The 17996-nt window shown below is 35.6% G+C and overlaps 1 protein-coding gene across 3 annotated transcripts in view; it reads right to left on the bottom strand.

Moving 5' to 3' along the window:
• Positions 1 to 1485: 1485 nt before the first annotated feature.
• Positions 1486 to 17996, bottom strand: part of UBA3 (ubiquitin like modifier activating enzyme 3) — a 28440-nt gene continuing 11929 nt past the window's right edge. For all 3 annotated transcript variants that reach the window (XM_057555664.1, XM_057555662.1, XM_057555663.1), the window contains 14 exons: positions 17888 to 17970; positions 15110 to 15190; positions 11029 to 11072; positions 10611 to 10675; positions 10146 to 10301; positions 8815 to 8917; positions 8565 to 8678; positions 4809 to 4862; positions 3927 to 3963; positions 3762 to 3843; positions 2934 to 3034; positions 2755 to 2818; positions 2613 to 2667; positions 1486 to 2279 (listed from right to left, as the gene is read on the bottom strand). In XM_057555664.1, the coding sequence (XP_057411647.1) occupies positions 2191 to 2279; positions 2613 to 2667; positions 2755 to 2818; positions 2934 to 3034; positions 3762 to 3843; positions 3927 to 3963; positions 4809 to 4862; positions 8565 to 8678; positions 8815 to 8917; positions 10146 to 10301; positions 10611 to 10675; positions 11029 to 11072; positions 15110 to 15190; positions 17888 to 17970 (1128 nt within the window). In that variant the 3' untranslated portion in view covers positions 1486 to 2190. The remainder of the gene's footprint in view (positions 2280 to 2612; positions 2668 to 2754; positions 2819 to 2933; positions 3035 to 3761; positions 3844 to 3926; positions 3964 to 4808; positions 4863 to 8564; positions 8679 to 8814; positions 8918 to 10145; positions 10302 to 10610; positions 10676 to 11028; positions 11073 to 15109; positions 15191 to 17887; positions 17971 to 17996) is intronic.

Here is a 17996-nt window from a genome sequence, read left to right as displayed (position 1 = left end):
GGAAGTTTGGGTCTTGCGTTTCTCTCACTTAGTGTCTCCTTTGTTAATCAGTTCTGTGTTAACTTGGCCTTAAGAAGGAACTCTGGGTTTGGGTCTGTCTAAAACTACTGGGCATCGTATAAAAGGACCTGATCCAGCCCACCTGATGCAAGCAAGTAAAAAGCCGTCTTCCACAATAAGTAACGAGAAATCAGGTCAAGGGCACAATCTCCCCTGTAAGATACAGGTCCACTCTCGGCCTCAGTCAAAACAAACCTGGGAAGCATTAAAACTATTACTCTTAATATGTACTGTGCATATTATTTAAAATACAACTTTTTTGCATGTGCTCTTCAAACAAATCAAATTGGTGGCCTTCCTAATCTAGTCAGCAGCTGTTTGGTTTGGCCCCCATTATGTTAAAATTCTACCAACATTTAAAAGCCAGATTTCACACAAAAATCCAGACGTCCAGCTGATTTTGAAAAATATGTACACCAACATGCAACAGTCAGCTGCAGCAGTTCCCACTTCTGACTAATAATTTTCACTCCAATGTCACAGACCCCACTATTCTAAGTACACTCTTCCTAATGTGGGTATTCACCTCACCTGTTTCCCCTACACTTAAGTATTTTACCCCACTGCAAGGAATCATGCCATAAAGGAATTATTTTTATTATTTTTAGCCAGATTTAAACTCTGCCCTTGAGAAGTTATGATCTTCTGATGATTTTATCTAACTTCTGTAAAAATTTGCATATTGAAACTTTTACAATTTAGTAATCTACACAGTAGTACTAAGTAACTCAGGTAATTTCAAACAGCTTAGCTAAGTAGCCTGAGGAGGAAGTCAGGTTAGGCTTGGAATCCCTCCCTGTTCCAAGACTTCTAATTGTACAGCTTGAGGTAAATGACCTAAACTTTCTAAAACTATTCAGCTCTCAGATGAAGATATTATCACCTTCTCACAAGGCTACTTGGAGAATTATTGTAGCACCTGTAAACTGAATCTGTAACTTTTTAAGGAAAGCATATACATTTATGCCATATGATTTTATAATGAAACAAATTATTCGTCAATATAGAGCTAGAAATAAAAATAAATGAAAATTTAACCCAGTGACATGTAATCATAAAGCTTTTAAATAGAAAACTGCCATCCAAGTCAAAAACAGAGAACATGTACGACATGTTCCCACACTATGATACTAAAACTCATTTTTAGTATTTATGCTTAATTTTGTTTTAAGCCTTAGTCTTTTAGGAGGGGGAGAAAAGCATTTTAAGAGGCGTTAATATAAAAATATAGTCATTCCATTTCATTACCTTATTATGTTAGAGAAAATTAAATCAGTAGATACTTATTGTGGCTAAAGTATTAATTCAAGTACCATAAAATTTTCGTATTAGTAAATCTGCTACATATTTAAAAATTATTTCTACCTTACTACAGAACTACTTACTATCCTTAATATACTTTAAAAAATTTCAGTGAGAAAAATAGACAATATATGATTTTATTAATAAATAGTGTGAAAGCATCAGTGATAACTGTTTAAACATTAAATTCTTTTAAACATCCATGTCTTGGCTTTAATGTTGGGCATACTGGCCTCTATGGCACTGCAAGTAAACACACGAAAATACTTCCCATTTCCATGCACAGGTATTCAGCTATAACACCATTTACAAATTATTACGGACAAGATAACTTTTGCAATAATATTCATTTGGACAGCCACAATTAAGTGAATATTAGATCAAGCAAGAAGTAGGCTATGTTCAATATGCTCTAGACGTCAGGTTGTAGTATTTAACATTATTTAAAACTTAATTTTCTTATTTTTTAAAAGGGACATTTTTTGTATATGTGGGCGCTCAAATGAAAACTGAAGAATGCATTCTTTGACCATAACAAAATTCATATGCAAGAGGGTGTTTGCCTCCTCCTCTAAAAGAAGCAATGTATTTGCTCATAATCTCTCTCTCCAGGCACCATTTTCCATATTACTAATGAAAATGCTGACAAGCACCAACCCCGAAATTCTGTCTTCAAGGGAAAGTTATAAAGTTAAAAAACAGTGGCTCATTATATAAAAAAAAGTCAAATTCCAGCAACACTAATGCTAAAAATGACATCTATTAAATTTCTTAGCATCCATGAAGTATATTTTCATGAGTTTTCTATTATGTGCAGATTTCTTTTCCTTAAGAAGTAAAATGAAGTTTGAACAGTACAGTCTGTGGTGTAGTGACATCAGCAACTGCCAGTTCTTGCCCATCAACGAGTCCCAATTCTAAAAGAAAAAAAGTACAATTAACCCAAGCAAAAAAACTCAACAAAATAGATAATACACACATATACAAACTATAAAGAATCATGGGCTAGATAAACATCAAAATTCAGTTCTCTTTATTTAATCAAGGTAGTATTATATTTGATTTCTTAGAGATTTTTTAATATTCTACTAAAAGAGCAATAAACGCTATTAATGTTGCTAAAGATATAAGTAGGATGGTAGCACCATTTAAAAGCATTAAGAGCAAATCTAGAAGAAGCATTTATTACTTTTACTGGAAAAAAAAAGAAGAAATTGATTAGTATTAGTAAATATACTCATTTAAAATACCTTTCAATGTCTTGGAGAGATTTGGCCTTGTTCGTTCTTCAATAGAGGTTACTGACTAGAAAACAATAATGTAAAGCACATTAGTGAAATTAAACTTTTAATATAATTTTGTGGGAAAAAATAAAAACTGAACACTGATCACCTGTAAGTAAAGTGTTCTATTTTTTCCCTCTAATGTGGCTGTGATAGCTGGAGATTTCATCTGCCTAAATTATAAGAAAAAAAAAATCAAAGATGACTTTTTAAAAAACAATCCTAGTTTTTAAAGTTTTTAAGTCACAAAAATTCTTCTACAACATAACAAAAGTCTTGAACACTTACAGAGAAGCACTATTGGTTAGATAATCCAAAACCTCCTGCAGTTTAGCTGATGGAGAAAACTGAATGTTTTGAGGAAGCTGGCTACAAGCTGGGCAGTTTTCCTAGATATAAAATAAAACACAAATCACAGGGGCACATGTAGCAATAACAGTCTCTTTATAATGATGAAATGAAAATCAAGTTGTTTTATAATCATGCATATTCCCTATGAACAAATTTTTATGTTTTAAAACCTGCTTTTCCTAAAGGGCCATTTTTCCTAAATTATTTTGCTATACAGTATTTATTTCAGGATACAGTATTACAAAAGATATATCAGTAAGTAGGGTTCTGGAAGCTAGAAAATACTTAGAAAGGGTGTGGGCAATTTCATTCACATTTCCAGCCAGTAATTAATATTTAAAAATCAGGGACTTCCCTGGTGGCGCAGTGGTTAAGAATCTGCCTGCCAATGCAGGGGACACGGTTTTGAGCCCTGGTCCGGGAAGTCCCACATGCCACGGAACAACTAAGCCCGTACACCACAACTACTGAGCGTGCGCTCTAGAGCCTGCAAGCCACAACTACTGAGCCCACGTGCCAAAACTACTGAAGCCTGGGCGCCTAGAGCCTGTGCTCTGCAACAAGAGAAGCCGGCGCAATGAGAGGCCCATGCACCACAATGAAGAGTAACCCCTGCTTGTGGCAGCTGGAGAAGGCCCGTGCACAGCAGTGAAGACCCAACACAGCCAAAAATAAATAAATTTTTTAAAATAATAAATTAATTAATTAATTAAAAATAAAAATATGCATGATCAAAAAAGTTTTCATTAGTATACTATTACTAACCTTTCTCTCTGCTTCAAATGTGTACGTGTACAGTCCATCTACATCATTGAATACCAAGTAATTATTAAGGGGAATATATGCACTGTAATGAAAAAATGTTCATTCTTATGTAATTGAGCCAGATCAAAACAGATTTACAAATATATTAAAAATGAAACCCATTACCTTGTGGCTATTTTAAAAACCTCAGTGGCACACACAGCTAAAGCGGAGAGAAAATAAAAGTGCTTTAACTCAATGAAAATTAGACATTTAAAATTAGAAGTTTTTTTAAAAGTCAGTTATAAATCAGTACAGATAAATTTACAAGGTTATTGATTACAAAATAAGTAGATAGGGCTTCCCTGGTGGCGCAGTGGTTGAGAATCTGCCTGCCAATGCAGGGGACACGGGTTCAAGCCCTGGTCTGGGAAGATCCCACATGCCGCAGAGCAACTAGGCCCATGAGCCACAACTACTGAGCCTGCGCGTCTGGAGCCTGTGCTCCGCAATAAGAGAGGCCGCGATAGTGAGAGGCCCGCGCACTGCAGTGAAGAGTGGCCCCCGCTCACCGCAACTAGAGAAAGCCCTCGCACAGAAACGAAGACCCAACACAGCCAAAAATAAATAAATAAATTTAAAAAAGCAAAATAAGTAGATAGAAAAATACATATATAAACACTCTTATTTTTAAAAACTGAGAAAGTAACATTTTATATTTGTTTTGTATACTCCAAATGACAGAGTACCACCTCATGTTTTTCTCCCTCTTCTTCAGATTACTGTGCAGCCTGTTATACTGATTAAAAAGAAATGGCACTAAAATGTCCCCTTACTACAGAGCACTTTATCTATGATATAATGTAAGAAAAAATATATACAGGGTCCAATAGCTTGTTTTGTGGTTTTTGGGACAGCTTGATTATACCACCATCCACCCAAGAAGATAATCAAATTCCCAGAACACCAGTTTTCTGAGATCAAGTAGCTGCAGAAATATCAATTTAGGTATTGAATCAAAACCTGAAGGAAAGAAAACAAAATTAAGTAGTGGCCATTTTTCCTCACCTGCAATGGTTGCATTTGTGGAAGCTACTGCAGGAATGATTCGTTTTACTACCCCTGAAAAAATATACTGATTAAAATATGGTCATTTCTTTTAAAAAGTAGGTATCTTAAATTAGACAATATGATGATTTAATATCATTTTCCATAAGTTGATTTTTCAGGCTTTCAGGTCAGAAAATAGACTTAAGCTTAACTGAAACAACCTTCTTTCACATTCACATTATTTTCTATCATGTTCAGAATCTTAAGCAAGTTACAGTAGGAAAGAATAGTAAATTCTTCACACAGTTTCATATAAAGATGAGACAATAATATATTAATAACTGCTAAAAAGTAGAGTGTTTATTTTGTTCCAGGAACAGTATGAAGATTAAATAAAATATTATGGAATTTTCATAACATCATGTTAGTCTTATCACTCTGATTTTAAAGATAAGGAAAATGAGGTTGAGAGAAATTAACAACATCCACAGCTATATACCTCATAAGTGATAGGGGTGGTATATGAACCCAGCTCTGCCCTGAAGTGCAAAATCTTAACCGATACAGTATACTATACTATACTCAGTAAGCTTTGAGTAAAATAAAGTAGGAGAATAACAGTTACCTAATTTTTCCTCATCTAATAGTTACAGCTGTTCTATTCACAAAAATTTAAAACAAACAGAAAAACTGTGCCTAATCATTTTGTTTCACTCTACAATATGGACTACACAAAATATTAAACGTAGTTCTCTATTTCTACCCCACATTTTTCATATCAGTATCCACAAATTAGGAATGAACAAAGCCCCACCTTAAACCATTTTTTTAAGTACAAAATAAACATTCTGTAACTATATTTGTACTGTTCATTTTAGAAAACAAAAATTCAGAGAAAAGTAGCCATATTATCTTAGAGCATGAGAGAGCCCTGAAAGATGTGTTCCCAAGACTTCAGTGGAGGCAGGTTTTAAAAACTCCAAAAAAAGGGAAATATCTAAGAAGGCGTGAAAGGAAGGCAGTTAAGTTTGGAAAGCTGTTTTAAAAAGTTAATTCTGAAAGGAGAAATAGGGAGGAGCTAACCTCATGATTACTGGAAGCTCTCCAGTGAACCACATAGAGCAGGACGTACTGGAAGGAGGAACAGGTAGTCACAAACAGGGAGGAGTTGAAGAGACACTGTCCAATAAAAGCAATGTGAAAATGATAAAGATACGCCCCTGTCCCCCACCCCTTTTCAAAAACTCTGGACTTCACTTCCAATTTGGCTTCTGTATTCCTTGTCAAGGCCCTCCATCCTCAGGCTGAGAAGCACGCACCAAACCTTGCTAAAAGGTATGGAAGGATAAATGAGACTACATATTGAAATGAGTTTATATAGTTCCTGATCAGGACAAAGAGAATTCATTTTTTAATTCAAACAATTAGCAAATAAATGTGCACTATACGCCAGACACTGTTCTAGGTGTTGAACAGAGGAGCAGTAAAAAAAAAATTATCTGCTCTTACAGTGATGGAGGAGTCCATTAGACTGGATGGTCAGGGAAGACCTCCTTCGGGAGGTGATAATGTGAGCTGAAATCTAAACCATGAGAAGGACCCAGCCATGCAATGACCTGGGGAAAGAGCAATTCTGTAGAGTAAACACCAAGGGCAAAGGCCCCCAGAACAGGGATGAATCAGAGTGTAAGTATGAAATATTCTTCGCATAGAAAAACAAGGCTACCATTAGTTCTGAGCAATTATGAAAAGGTAAAATAGTGAATGGCTTAGAAGTCATTTTCAGTTGAATGATCAGGAAATGGTGCAGTTCATACCTGAGGGATAAGCAGCCAACCCTGAGGGGAATCCAAGGAAGAGCATTCCAGGTGTTAGGATCAGGAGTATTAAAGCTCTAAGGTGGGATCATGCTTGGGATCAAAGCAGGTCAGAAGAGGGGAACAAGGAGTGTGTAAGAGCAACAAGGAGTGTATAAGAATGGAATTTTCAAATGACAAACCAGAACATTAGTAAACATAAGGAAATAATCACAGGAGAGAAATGGCAGATTTTCACAAAGACAAAGCTCTTTCTGGTGAACTTGACGATCTTGGACAAAATTCTAGGAAGGGTGAACTGAGAGTATCTACATTAGGAAACACTGATCACTAAAACTGAGCATTATGATTGTTCACTGAGACAAGTCACAAGACTATGTCATTTAGTTACTGTGACTAGCTTTGCAACCCAAGGAAATGTGGAGGATAGGCTTCTGGAGAGCACCTGGAAAGGTCTTTCATGACATCCTTGTGAACAAGACAAAGAAACATGAGGTACTCAAGAAGCTATGATCAACACAAGGAGATAAATCTAAAAGGGCCTGACCAGAAGTATGATTCACATGTCTGTTCTCAGCTAGTTTAGTCTTGTTAAAATTTTTAATTAATTATTTGGAAAAGAGATAAAGCATATGATTATCAAAACAACAAGTGATATGAAGCTAAAAAGAATACACAAGTTGGCAGGCATAAAAGAATATACATACATAAAGAGAGAAAAGCTGGTTGAATTTAAGAATAAACTTATAAGGACCTATACTTGAGTATAAAAGAAAAAACTGGGGCTTCCCTGGTGGCGCAGTGGTTGAGAGTCTGCCTGCTAATGCAGGGGACACGGGTTCGAGCCCTGGTCTGGGAGGATCCCACATGCCGCGGAGCAGCTGGGCCCGTGAGCCACAACTGCTGAGCCTGCGCGTCTGGAGCCTGTGCCCCGCAACGGGGGGAGGCCGCGATAGTGAAAGGCCCGTGCACCGCGATGAAGAGCGGTCCCCGCACCGCGATGAGGAGTGGCCCCCGCTTGCCGCAACTAGAGAAAGCCCTCGCACGAACCGAAGACCCAACACAGCCAAAAATAAATAAATAAATAAATAAAGTAGCTATACAATTAAAAAAAAAAAAAAGAAAAAAAGAAAAAACTACCACCCCCCCCCCATAACTGCCAAATCTGTAATAGGGAGATGTGGCTTAGCAATTGTATATGTGGAGAAAACTTCCAGATTTTAGCAGGCAGTAACCTGAAAGAATCAAAAGTAGAGCACCAATGTAAACAACAATAAAAACTAAAAAAGTCTGCTCTCCTCTAAGACTACATCAATGATCAGAAGTTTATCATACGACCCATCCTAGAGCACTGCATTCTCACCTGGATAGTTAAGAGAAGTATGGATAACTAAAATATGGTTAGAAAAAAACATGATGGGAACTTGAGTCATGAAACATGTCAAAGGGTTAAAGGAACTAGGAAGGTTGATGGGAGTGATAACGATTTGGAGGGTTCAATACGTTAAGGGCTATTACTTAAAAGAGAATTAAATGTATATACGGCATACTCTGGGACAATACTCAGACCACACTAAAGATGGAGATTGCTGCTCAACGTACAGAAGAACTGTCTTAACAATACTGTCCAAATGTGAAATAGACTGCCCCAGGAAGGGATAATTGCTCTTCAGCAAAAGATGAAGTGAATAAATGGTTCGACCTGGATGACTTAGGGCCTCTTCCTCTTCCAACCCTAAGTAAATAAAATTTAACGATTTTATTAAATTCCTTCTAGTTAAGAAGTAGTATGGATTCTAGTGAACTCAGTTCCCTCCTACCAAATTTGGGGCACCTTTACTGAATCCCAAATGGACAGTACTATCTGAAATCACATCAATTATTTCCCCCAAGGCATCCCACCTCCTGAAAAAGGAATCATCCTAAGATCATAATTCATGACAATTCACTAACTTACCTTGAGTGAGTCTATACGTAATACCCCTAATGTTATATTGTGATGCTCTCTCCAGGGATTTTTGGAAAATCCACTGAATATGATCAGGATCATCGCCGTCTAATGGAACCCCTTCTGTCAGAGGAGAAAAAAAGGAAGGGAAGACAGAAACATGTAAACATAAATCAACTTATTTTTAATGTAATTATCCAAATAAATGATATAGACAAACATTTTATGTAATTCTGGATTATGAAATTAGGTTTATTACCTCCAAAAGGCTGCTCCTTAGGCCACTGCAATATCCTTACATATTCAATACAGTGTTCTGGTAGCCTGGGCATCGACGCAATGGTGCACATAGGAAAATTAACCTAAAACCACAGTTTGCCTTTTTTAGTGGATTTTAAACAAGAAATTACTTTAAAATGTAACTTCTAGTTATGATCTAGTTTGTAACACTCTCTTATAATTCATTTTAGCCTTCCACTTACAGAAACAAAACATTTTATACCATTAATAATGCTTCTGAAACTTAACACAGAGGATCTGAGTCACTTCACTTAAGTTGATTTGCCTAAAAAAATAGGTTTGCCCTACATTTACAAAGTATATAAATTTAAGCTTTGTTAGAACATGGGAAGGAAAGGGCTGAATAAATTCTCAAATATGAGTACTCTATTATGTTTACCTAATATTCATATCTGAAGATATAAAATTAGCCAAAATAAGAACAAATTCACAGAGTTAAATCAATTCCAAGTAGATACTAATAAAGTTATTTATATTTATAAATCAGAATTCTAAATGCCCTTTAAAGTGGGTATGCAGATTAAAGAGCTCCATCTTTAGAAATATCATTCTTATTCCTGGTATCTTTATCTCCCTGAAACAATACAGGCAAAAGAAAATAGATTACAGCTCTATCCCAACATATAACTTTGTAATTGATCTCTTGATCTCTAGTCTCCAAATAAAAAAAATAATACAAATGAATTATGAGAACAGTATCAAAATGATGATATTCAGTCTATATCTTTCCTCAAATAGCGCAAAATGTCATATTTTATCATCTTTCTTCTTAGCAAGATTTTTAAAATATGGTTACCCCTAATTAAAAATCCTAGGGCTTCCCTGGTGGCACAGTGGACCCCTAATTAAAAATCCTAGGGCTTCCCTGGTGGCACAGTGGTTAGGAATCTGCCTGCCAATGCAGGGGACACGGGTTCGAGCCCTGGTCAGGGAAGATCCCACGTGCCGCAGAGCAACTAAGCCAGTGCGCCACAACTACTGAGCCTGCGCTCTAGAGCCCGCGAGCCACAACTACTGAGCTCGCTTGCCACAACTACTGAAGCCTGCACACCTAGAGCCCGTGCTCCGCAACAAGAGAAGCCACCACAATGAGAAGCCCGTGCACCGCAGTGAAGAGAGTAGCCCCCACTCGGGACAACTAGAGAAAGCCCGCCTGCAGCAACAAAGACCCAATGCAGCCAAAAATAAATAAATTTTTTAAAAAATCCTAAATATTGACTAGTCTTAATAATTCAACCCTTATTCTACCCCAAGATACTATAAAACAGATGTGGGTGCTTTTGTGATTACCTGTGGTGGGTACAGTTCCAGTGTGCATTCAACACAAGCAGTCATTCCAGGCAGAATCACCCGGGCATTTCCTTTAAAACCTTCTGTCCCCCCATCTATCAAAGGGACAATGGAGCTTGGATCTAATACACCATCTTCATAATTTAGAAGAGATATCTAGGAAAATTATTTGAAGGGCTTATAAGGAAAGGGGGATAAGAATTCAAAAAAAGGGAAATACTATCTAGTAATTCCGTAAGTCAATCACATTACTGAGTAATAATATAACAAACCAAGGGATTACATTAGTAGCAATTTACATCTTCACCTGAAAATTAATGACTGGCAATAAACAGTGAACTACACCTATTACTGAAAATTGAATAAACTCGGATTTTTCAAAAATATGACACAAAAGTCTCATTTTTAGTACGTTAAGAGCAGCGGGAAGAACTTCAGGGAACTGTAAAAACACTAAGTCTTTACCAGCATGCCATTTATCCATCTTCTGGCAATGACAGAATCCAGTCCACATACAATTATATGAAATTCTACGAGAAAAAAAATGCCAGTTAAGTTTTTTAAAATGCTGCTGCACAAAATAATTCACAATTTCTAAGAAACATACAAAAAACCACTTTTCATTATGAAACACACACACACAGCTTCTAGTCCTTGAGTAATCCTTACTCAAGAGAGCATACAAAAATGCACCTAATGGTGCCAACTAAGAATTAAAACGGTGTCATTCTCTATTCAGTCAACAACATTCCTGAAAAGCCAACACCAAGAAATGAAAGCAAATAAAGAAACAGCCTTCAAATAGCTAGCAATCTTCAAACAAATAGCAACTAAAAAAATAAGAAGAATTTAGTGAGAATTTAATTTCAAGCGGAAAACTTACGTCGATAGAAAGTGTCGTTAAAATCCTGAATCTTGTTGAAATGTCTGAACATAAGTAAAGGAACTTAAGCTGCTAAATTTTTAACTTGTCAAATGAATTCAACAATTCCATAAGGATCAAATTATAAATGTATATTTAAAATAAGACATAAGTCATCAATGTTCAAAGCAGTGGAATTCAAGGAATCTGACAAAATGAACACAATCCCACCCCATAAAAAACCTTTTTTCTAAACACTACTCTCCAGTAACCACATAGAGTAGTTTCTCTCTTCTCCAAACCTCTGTATCATTATAACTGTGTCTCTGTTATACGTTCTACTCTGCTTCAGTTCTTATATAAAACCATAAGCCCTGGGAAAACAGAATGTGTACCTTCAACCACCAGCACCAAGTAGAGAGGCAATAAACATTTGTTTAGTGAAGGGAACAGGCACATTATAGTTCCCATTTAGAAAGGGGATTTTAGAAGTTAATTTACTGCACAAATTAACACACTGTATACCTTAAATTTATAGTGTTGTATGTCAGATATAGTCAATTTTAAAAAAAGTTACTGCAAAGCTAATTTTTAGAAAACATGTTTCCAATAGCTTTTTCAGGTGCTAATGATTTGTTATTGGTCTTTTTCCCTTGGAGGGGGGGAAAGATGAATTTTCTTCCTCTCTCATTTAACTCAGTTTTCCAAGACTCTCTTTTTACCCAACCCACACCATATTTGCAGTCTTCCCCAGCCTGGAGGGTGCCAAGGGAACCCCATTCAAAATTGGCTGTGGGTGTGAATCATAGTAGTTAACATTTGAACAGCATATGTATGCCAAAAAAAATTTTTTTTAACTTTTCTAATGAAGCAAATTTGTTTAGTAACATATAAATTACACTCCCCTAAAACAAATCATGCATTACATATTTTAGAAAGCAAAATGGAGAAAAGAGGGACAATACATGTTTGCTCTAGATTTTTTTATTCTGGCCTACAAATAAAGTTATAAAAAATACATTCAATTCTAGCCCTCACCTACTCAGACCTCTATTCCTTTTGAATGCCAGGCAAACAAGAGGCATAAGCTGCAGCTAGAAAAGCTAGAAAAGGTCAAAAGAGAACCAGAGCAAACACTGGAAGAACAAAAATAGCAGACGCAGGAGCCAGACCAAGAAATCCCACCTCCTGGATTTCCACAAAATACCCAGTTTCCCAGATCTTAATAATGGGGGTAGACAAAGAGTGTGCACACTTTTTTTCCCCCCTCTTTCTCCCTATAAGGACCTGAATTTGCAGTTTTAAATTTTATTTTTGCAAAGATAGTACACAGGTGTCCCGTATGTCTTTCACCTGGTTTCCCCCAACAGTTACATCGTATATAACTATAGTACAACATCAAAACCACAAATGTGACACAGGTACAATGTGTGTGTAAAGCTCTGTCATTTAAACACATGTAGATTTGTGTAACCACCACAATTAAGATAAACAACTATACCATCACCAAAAATATCTCCCTCCTGCTACCCCTTTATAGTTACACCTATCCCTTCCACCATGCCTAATCCCTGGCAATCATTAATTTGTTCTCCATCTCCATAATTTTGTCATTTGAAGAAGGCTATAAAAATGCAATCATACAATATATGACCTGTTAAGATTGGCATTTTTCATTCAGCATAATGCTCTTGATATCCAACCAAGTTGTATTTCATTAGTTAGTTCTTTTTTACTGCTCAGTATTATTGTACTGAGTACAGTAATTGTATATTGTATATACGGTATTAACTGTACCACAGTTTAACAATTCACCTATTGACAGATGTTTGGGTTGTTACCAGTTTTCGGCTACTGCAAATATAGCTGCTATGAACATCTGAGAACAAGTTTTTATGTAGACCTAGTACTCATTTTTCCAAGGTAAATGCCCAGGAATGAAAGTGTTGAGTCGTATGTGAAGTACATATTCAAATTTTTAAGAAATAGCCAAACTATTTTCCAGATGGCTATAGCATTTTATATTTCCCACCAGCAATGTACAAGTAATCCAGTTTTTCTGTATCTTTGCCAGCATTTATTATTATTTTTTATTTCAGCTACCCTAATAGGTGTGTAGTAATATCTCATTGTGATCATAATTTGGATTTCTTATAGCTAGTGATACTGAACATCTTTCATGTGCTTTTTGTTATCTTCTTTAGCAAAATCTCTCTTCATATTTTTTGTCCATTTTCTATTTGCACTGTTTATTTTTTACTTTTGAATTATGAAAGTTCTTTATATATTCTTGATGAGTCCTTTGTCAGATAACTACTTCCTAAGTATTTCCCAGTGTGTAGCTTATCTGTTCATCCTCTTAACAAGATCCTTCCCAGAGTAAAAGTTCATAATTTTGATGACGTTCAATTTACCATTTTTTTTTCTTTTATGGATCATGTTTTAATGTGGTCTAAGGACTCTTCATCAAGCCCTACGTCCCAAAGATTTTTCTCCTATATTATCTTCCAAAGTTCTGCAGTTTTACATTTTATACTTAAACTTATGATCCATTTTCAGTTTATTTTTGTAATTTTGATGTTTGAGATTCATTTTTTTGCCACCAGAATTTAGTGAAGAGATTATCCTTCCTCCAGTGAATTGTTTTTGCACCTTTGTCGAGTATAAATCGGCCATATTAGCACATGGCTATTTCTGGTTTCTCTATTCTGTTCTGCTGATCTGTGTCTATCTCTCTGGAAATATTACAGTCTTGATTATTGTAGTTATATAATAACTCTTGAAATTGGCTAGTGATTCCTCCGACTTTATTCTTTCTCAGTATTATCTTAGGTGTTCCTTAGCCTTTCTCTATGAACTTTAGAATAATCCCGTCTGGAGAAACAAAAAAAATTGCAGGAATTTTGATAGAAATTATGTTAAACTTGTATACAAATTTGGGGAGAAGTGACATCTTTAGTATGCTGAAGCATCTAATTCCTGAACATAGAGTATCTTTCCATTATTTAGATCTCCTTTGATTTCCTTCATTAGCATTTTGCAGTATTCAGCATACAAGACCCATACTTATTTTGTTAAGTTTGCACCTAAGTATTTCTCCTTTTTTTGAGTGGTTGTAAATGGCACTGTATTTTAAATTTCACTTTCCATGTGTTCACTGCTAGTATAGAGAAATACAATTGATTTTTGTATCCTGTGGTATTTCCAACATAACAAATCCCATTTCCTAAATTTCTATAAAATACTAAAAGTTCCCTGGATCTAAAGGTGTGGGAATCAACAAAGTGTGAACAGTCCTTTTTTAAAACATATTTCTTATAAAAATATATTTACTCTGACACACCTTCTATTTAACTAATAATATACTGACTCTTTACTTTGCCTGCTATGGTAAGGCGACACAAAGATTAATGGGGGGCTTCCCTGGTGGTGCAGTGGTTAAAAATCCGCCTGCCAATGCAGGGGACATAGGTTCGAGCCCTGGTCCGGGAAGATCCCACATGCTGCGGAGCAGCTGGGCCCATGTGCCACAACCGCCGAGCCTGTGCTCTAGAGCCCGTGAGCCACAACTGCTGAGCCCGTATGCCACAACTACTGAAGACCGCGAGCCTAGAGCCCGTGCTCCACAATGGGAGAGGCCACCGCAATGAGAAGCCTGCGCACCACGGCGAGGAGTGGCCCCCGCTCACCGCAACTAGAGAAAGCCCGTGTGCAGCAACGAAGACCCAATGCGGCCAAAAATAAATAATAAAATCAAATAAATAAATTTATTTAAAAAAAAGATCAATGGGATCCAGCCTACAAACTCAGAGTCTAGTAGTGGAGATATGCAACCGAAACTGAAATTAAGGGCAATAAGGCAAAATAAATGATGGCACTGGCTACATTTATAAAATTTATACAACCTTAAAAAGAGAAGATTGGTAGGACATTAAATTAAGTGTTACCAGCAGATATCACAGTAATAAGCTTACTGCTGCTGCTTATTTTCCTTTTGCTTATCTGTATTCTCTATGTTAAATAGCTCTTGTATAATGATAATAATAATAATAAAAAGCTTCAAAAAGTTAAGTATTAAGTAACTTATTTGTCAAAAGGATACGGAACTACATTGCAATTAGGAACTCTGTCATTTAGAAATTCTGCAGCAACTTCAGCCTTAGGTCTTCCAACATCTTTAGGCCTACAGGAAAAATTATATTTAAATTATCATTCACAATATAAATCTAGATTATCTACATAATCTACTTTCACACATAAAAATATCCATGGTGAGTTTATTTGGAGGCTATTTAGAGGAATATTTTTACCTAAGTATTTCTGATGAAAAATTAGTCATTCAACACTGAATGTCAACCCTTGTTGATATTCCAAATTAAGTATTTACAAGTATTGACAAGTCTAATTAAGTATTTAAGTAAAAATATAAACAGTGCTTTTTTTTAAGATAAAGCATAATAACAGCATGTTTCCTAGCCACTTCTCACTATTGTGTTTCCCAATGTAAAAAATTATCCCAGATCCAGAGATTTCCAAGTATTTGCCCTGAACCCCAGAACTTCAAGGTGTTACTATGCAGGTCTTGGCTGAAATAAATTCGAGGGGTCCTAGGGATGCAAGAACGTTCATTTATCCCCTTCTTCCCATGTGTGCTGATTAAGTAGTAACTTTTGTGTCCCATAAGAAGGCATAACCGTGTTTTTGAAGGAATAATTCCAAAGGCATTATCTAAAATTGCAAATGTTACCAATATTTTCAAGAAGGTAAAAATTAAAAGACCTCAAAAGGTCATTCCTAGATAATAACCATAGCTACAGACAGGAAAGGACAGGAATTCTCTCTTCTAACCTCAGTACAAATGGTATTTTCTTTCCTAATATTTCCTCATTCTCCTCACAGAAACAAATCACTCCCTCATGTATACATAACAAGTTCTTCATTACTACTTTTTCACAACATATTTTTTGGTTATATACATAGGTCTATCATACTAGACTATGAACAACTGGAAGAAAGTTACCATATTCTTACCTCTTTGTACTCCTTCCTACTAAGCACAGAGTAAACACTTTAAAAATAAACGAATATTAAAAAATCAATGTGCCTAATAGAAATCATATTTTATTTAAAATTGGAATTAAAAAAATGCTTTAACAGGTCAATTTTCTCCTCTCTAATAAAGCAGTATGCTTTTTTGACTCAAAACTTCTGATAAGAGTTTTATTATTCTGACTTTGTCCTAACTTGCAATAGAAGAGGCTCTAGCATAAGTCAAGCAACTTGATTTCAGTACTGCATTCAACTACTCTGGACAGAGCTGTTTAGGTGTGTAAAGATGATAAAATAGAGTTTCAAGAATCTTTTAGGTTGTGCATTGTATGTGCTTTCATAATAGATCCCAAATAAAAGAACTCCTAGATGGTTTCTTTGGGAACTGCTACTTTATCATTTCAGAATTAGGGGATTAGATTGCTCTACCTAAAAACTGCACTTTGAGCAAAATGGCCTTTTACATACATCATACTTGCAGGACACTGTGGCCTAATTACCTAACCTGGAAAACAAGTACCTACCCTGGGGTTTGCTCTGAGATTAAAAGAGGTAATATAGATAAAGAGCTTAGAAAGTACTTAATATATCCTAAGCACTCCACAAATGTTAACTGTCATTATGATCTTCAATCATTATTTCAGCCCAAAATTAAAGGGCATGGCCTATTATCAATAACCAATCAATTTGGTGGTGTCTTTTTCTTTCCTTTTTTTTTTTTGAATTTTATTTTATTTATTTTTTTATACAGCAGGTTCTTATTAGTTATCCATTTTATACATATTAGTGTATATATGTCAATCCCAATCTCCCAATCAGTGGTGTCTTTTTTAGAGCAGTCATACACTAAAAATTTGTCAGACTGGAAAGGGTCCACAAACTTTTTCTATCAAGAGAAGAGAAATTTCGAGGTTTAAAAAAATAAACAAACAAACAAAAACCTTAAAAGTTAAATGTAGGGTTCACACTACAATTACAATACTTTATTAACTTGACTTAGTTTAACCCATCCTTCAATCTCTTTAAGATTTTCCACAAACTTAATTTTATTTTTTCTGCTAACCCAACCTCATCCTGCATACCTAGGACTATTTGAGTGCTTTCTGTCAGTACTCTATAAGCACCAGAGAGAGAGAAAAAAGTCATTATCTCTCCGTATCTATAATTCTTTGATTAACAAATAGATACATTTATCTAAGCCATTCAAGCCCCTAAATACTACATACTAAAATTTACTAATGAACTTTTCCTCATATCTGCATATAAGGCCTACTTCCAGTTTTTAAAGTCACTTCAAACAAGCTGCTCTTAGATTGCCTTCTGTATGTCATGTATGCCTAAGGTAATTATCCCTCTTTGTTCCATTTCCCTTGCTCCTGGGTTTTCTCTCCTTAACTCACCATTTTCTTTCGCCTTCTATAAAAAGTTCAAACTCTGTCACGACTTCATTGCCCCAGAGTCACCACTCAAATCTTGGCTCATAAGTCCCCACCAATATATCTCACGAGGGCCTAATATACAGTTATGGTTCTCTTATGAAATCAACAGAAGGAAAAGAGCTGCACTCATTGTCTTCAGGGCACAATCACCCCAAAATCACATACACCTTTTGGAGATTTCTTTAAAAACAACAAAAACATATATTTGCTTACAAAACTGCTTTCACCAGAATGCCCAAAATTTTGCTGCAAAATTTTACCTAAGATGGGAGTGTATTTATTTTCTTAATAAAATTAGTGCTATCCTCTCAGTGGTTTTTAAAATTATTAAACTGCAGTGTACTCAAGTTCAAATGATTATCACAATTTTAAAATAAGATATTAAAACTTACCTAAATAAAAATTGCCTATTTAGATTGGAAACATCTATAGTGTCCATGTCTATAACATGAATCTGTCTAAAACCAGACAAGCCCTGTGGGAATAAAAAAAATCCAATTA

This window comes from Balaenoptera acutorostrata, chromosome 10 (genome assembly GCF_949987535.1).
Source record: "Balaenoptera acutorostrata chromosome 10, mBalAcu1.1, whole genome shotgun sequence".
NCBI classification, from domain to species: Eukaryota; Metazoa; Chordata; class Mammalia; order Artiodactyla; family Balaenopteridae; genus Balaenoptera; species Balaenoptera acutorostrata.
The sequence above is the reverse complement of the archived record's forward strand: the minus strand, read 5'-3'. Positions and strand labels throughout refer to the sequence as shown.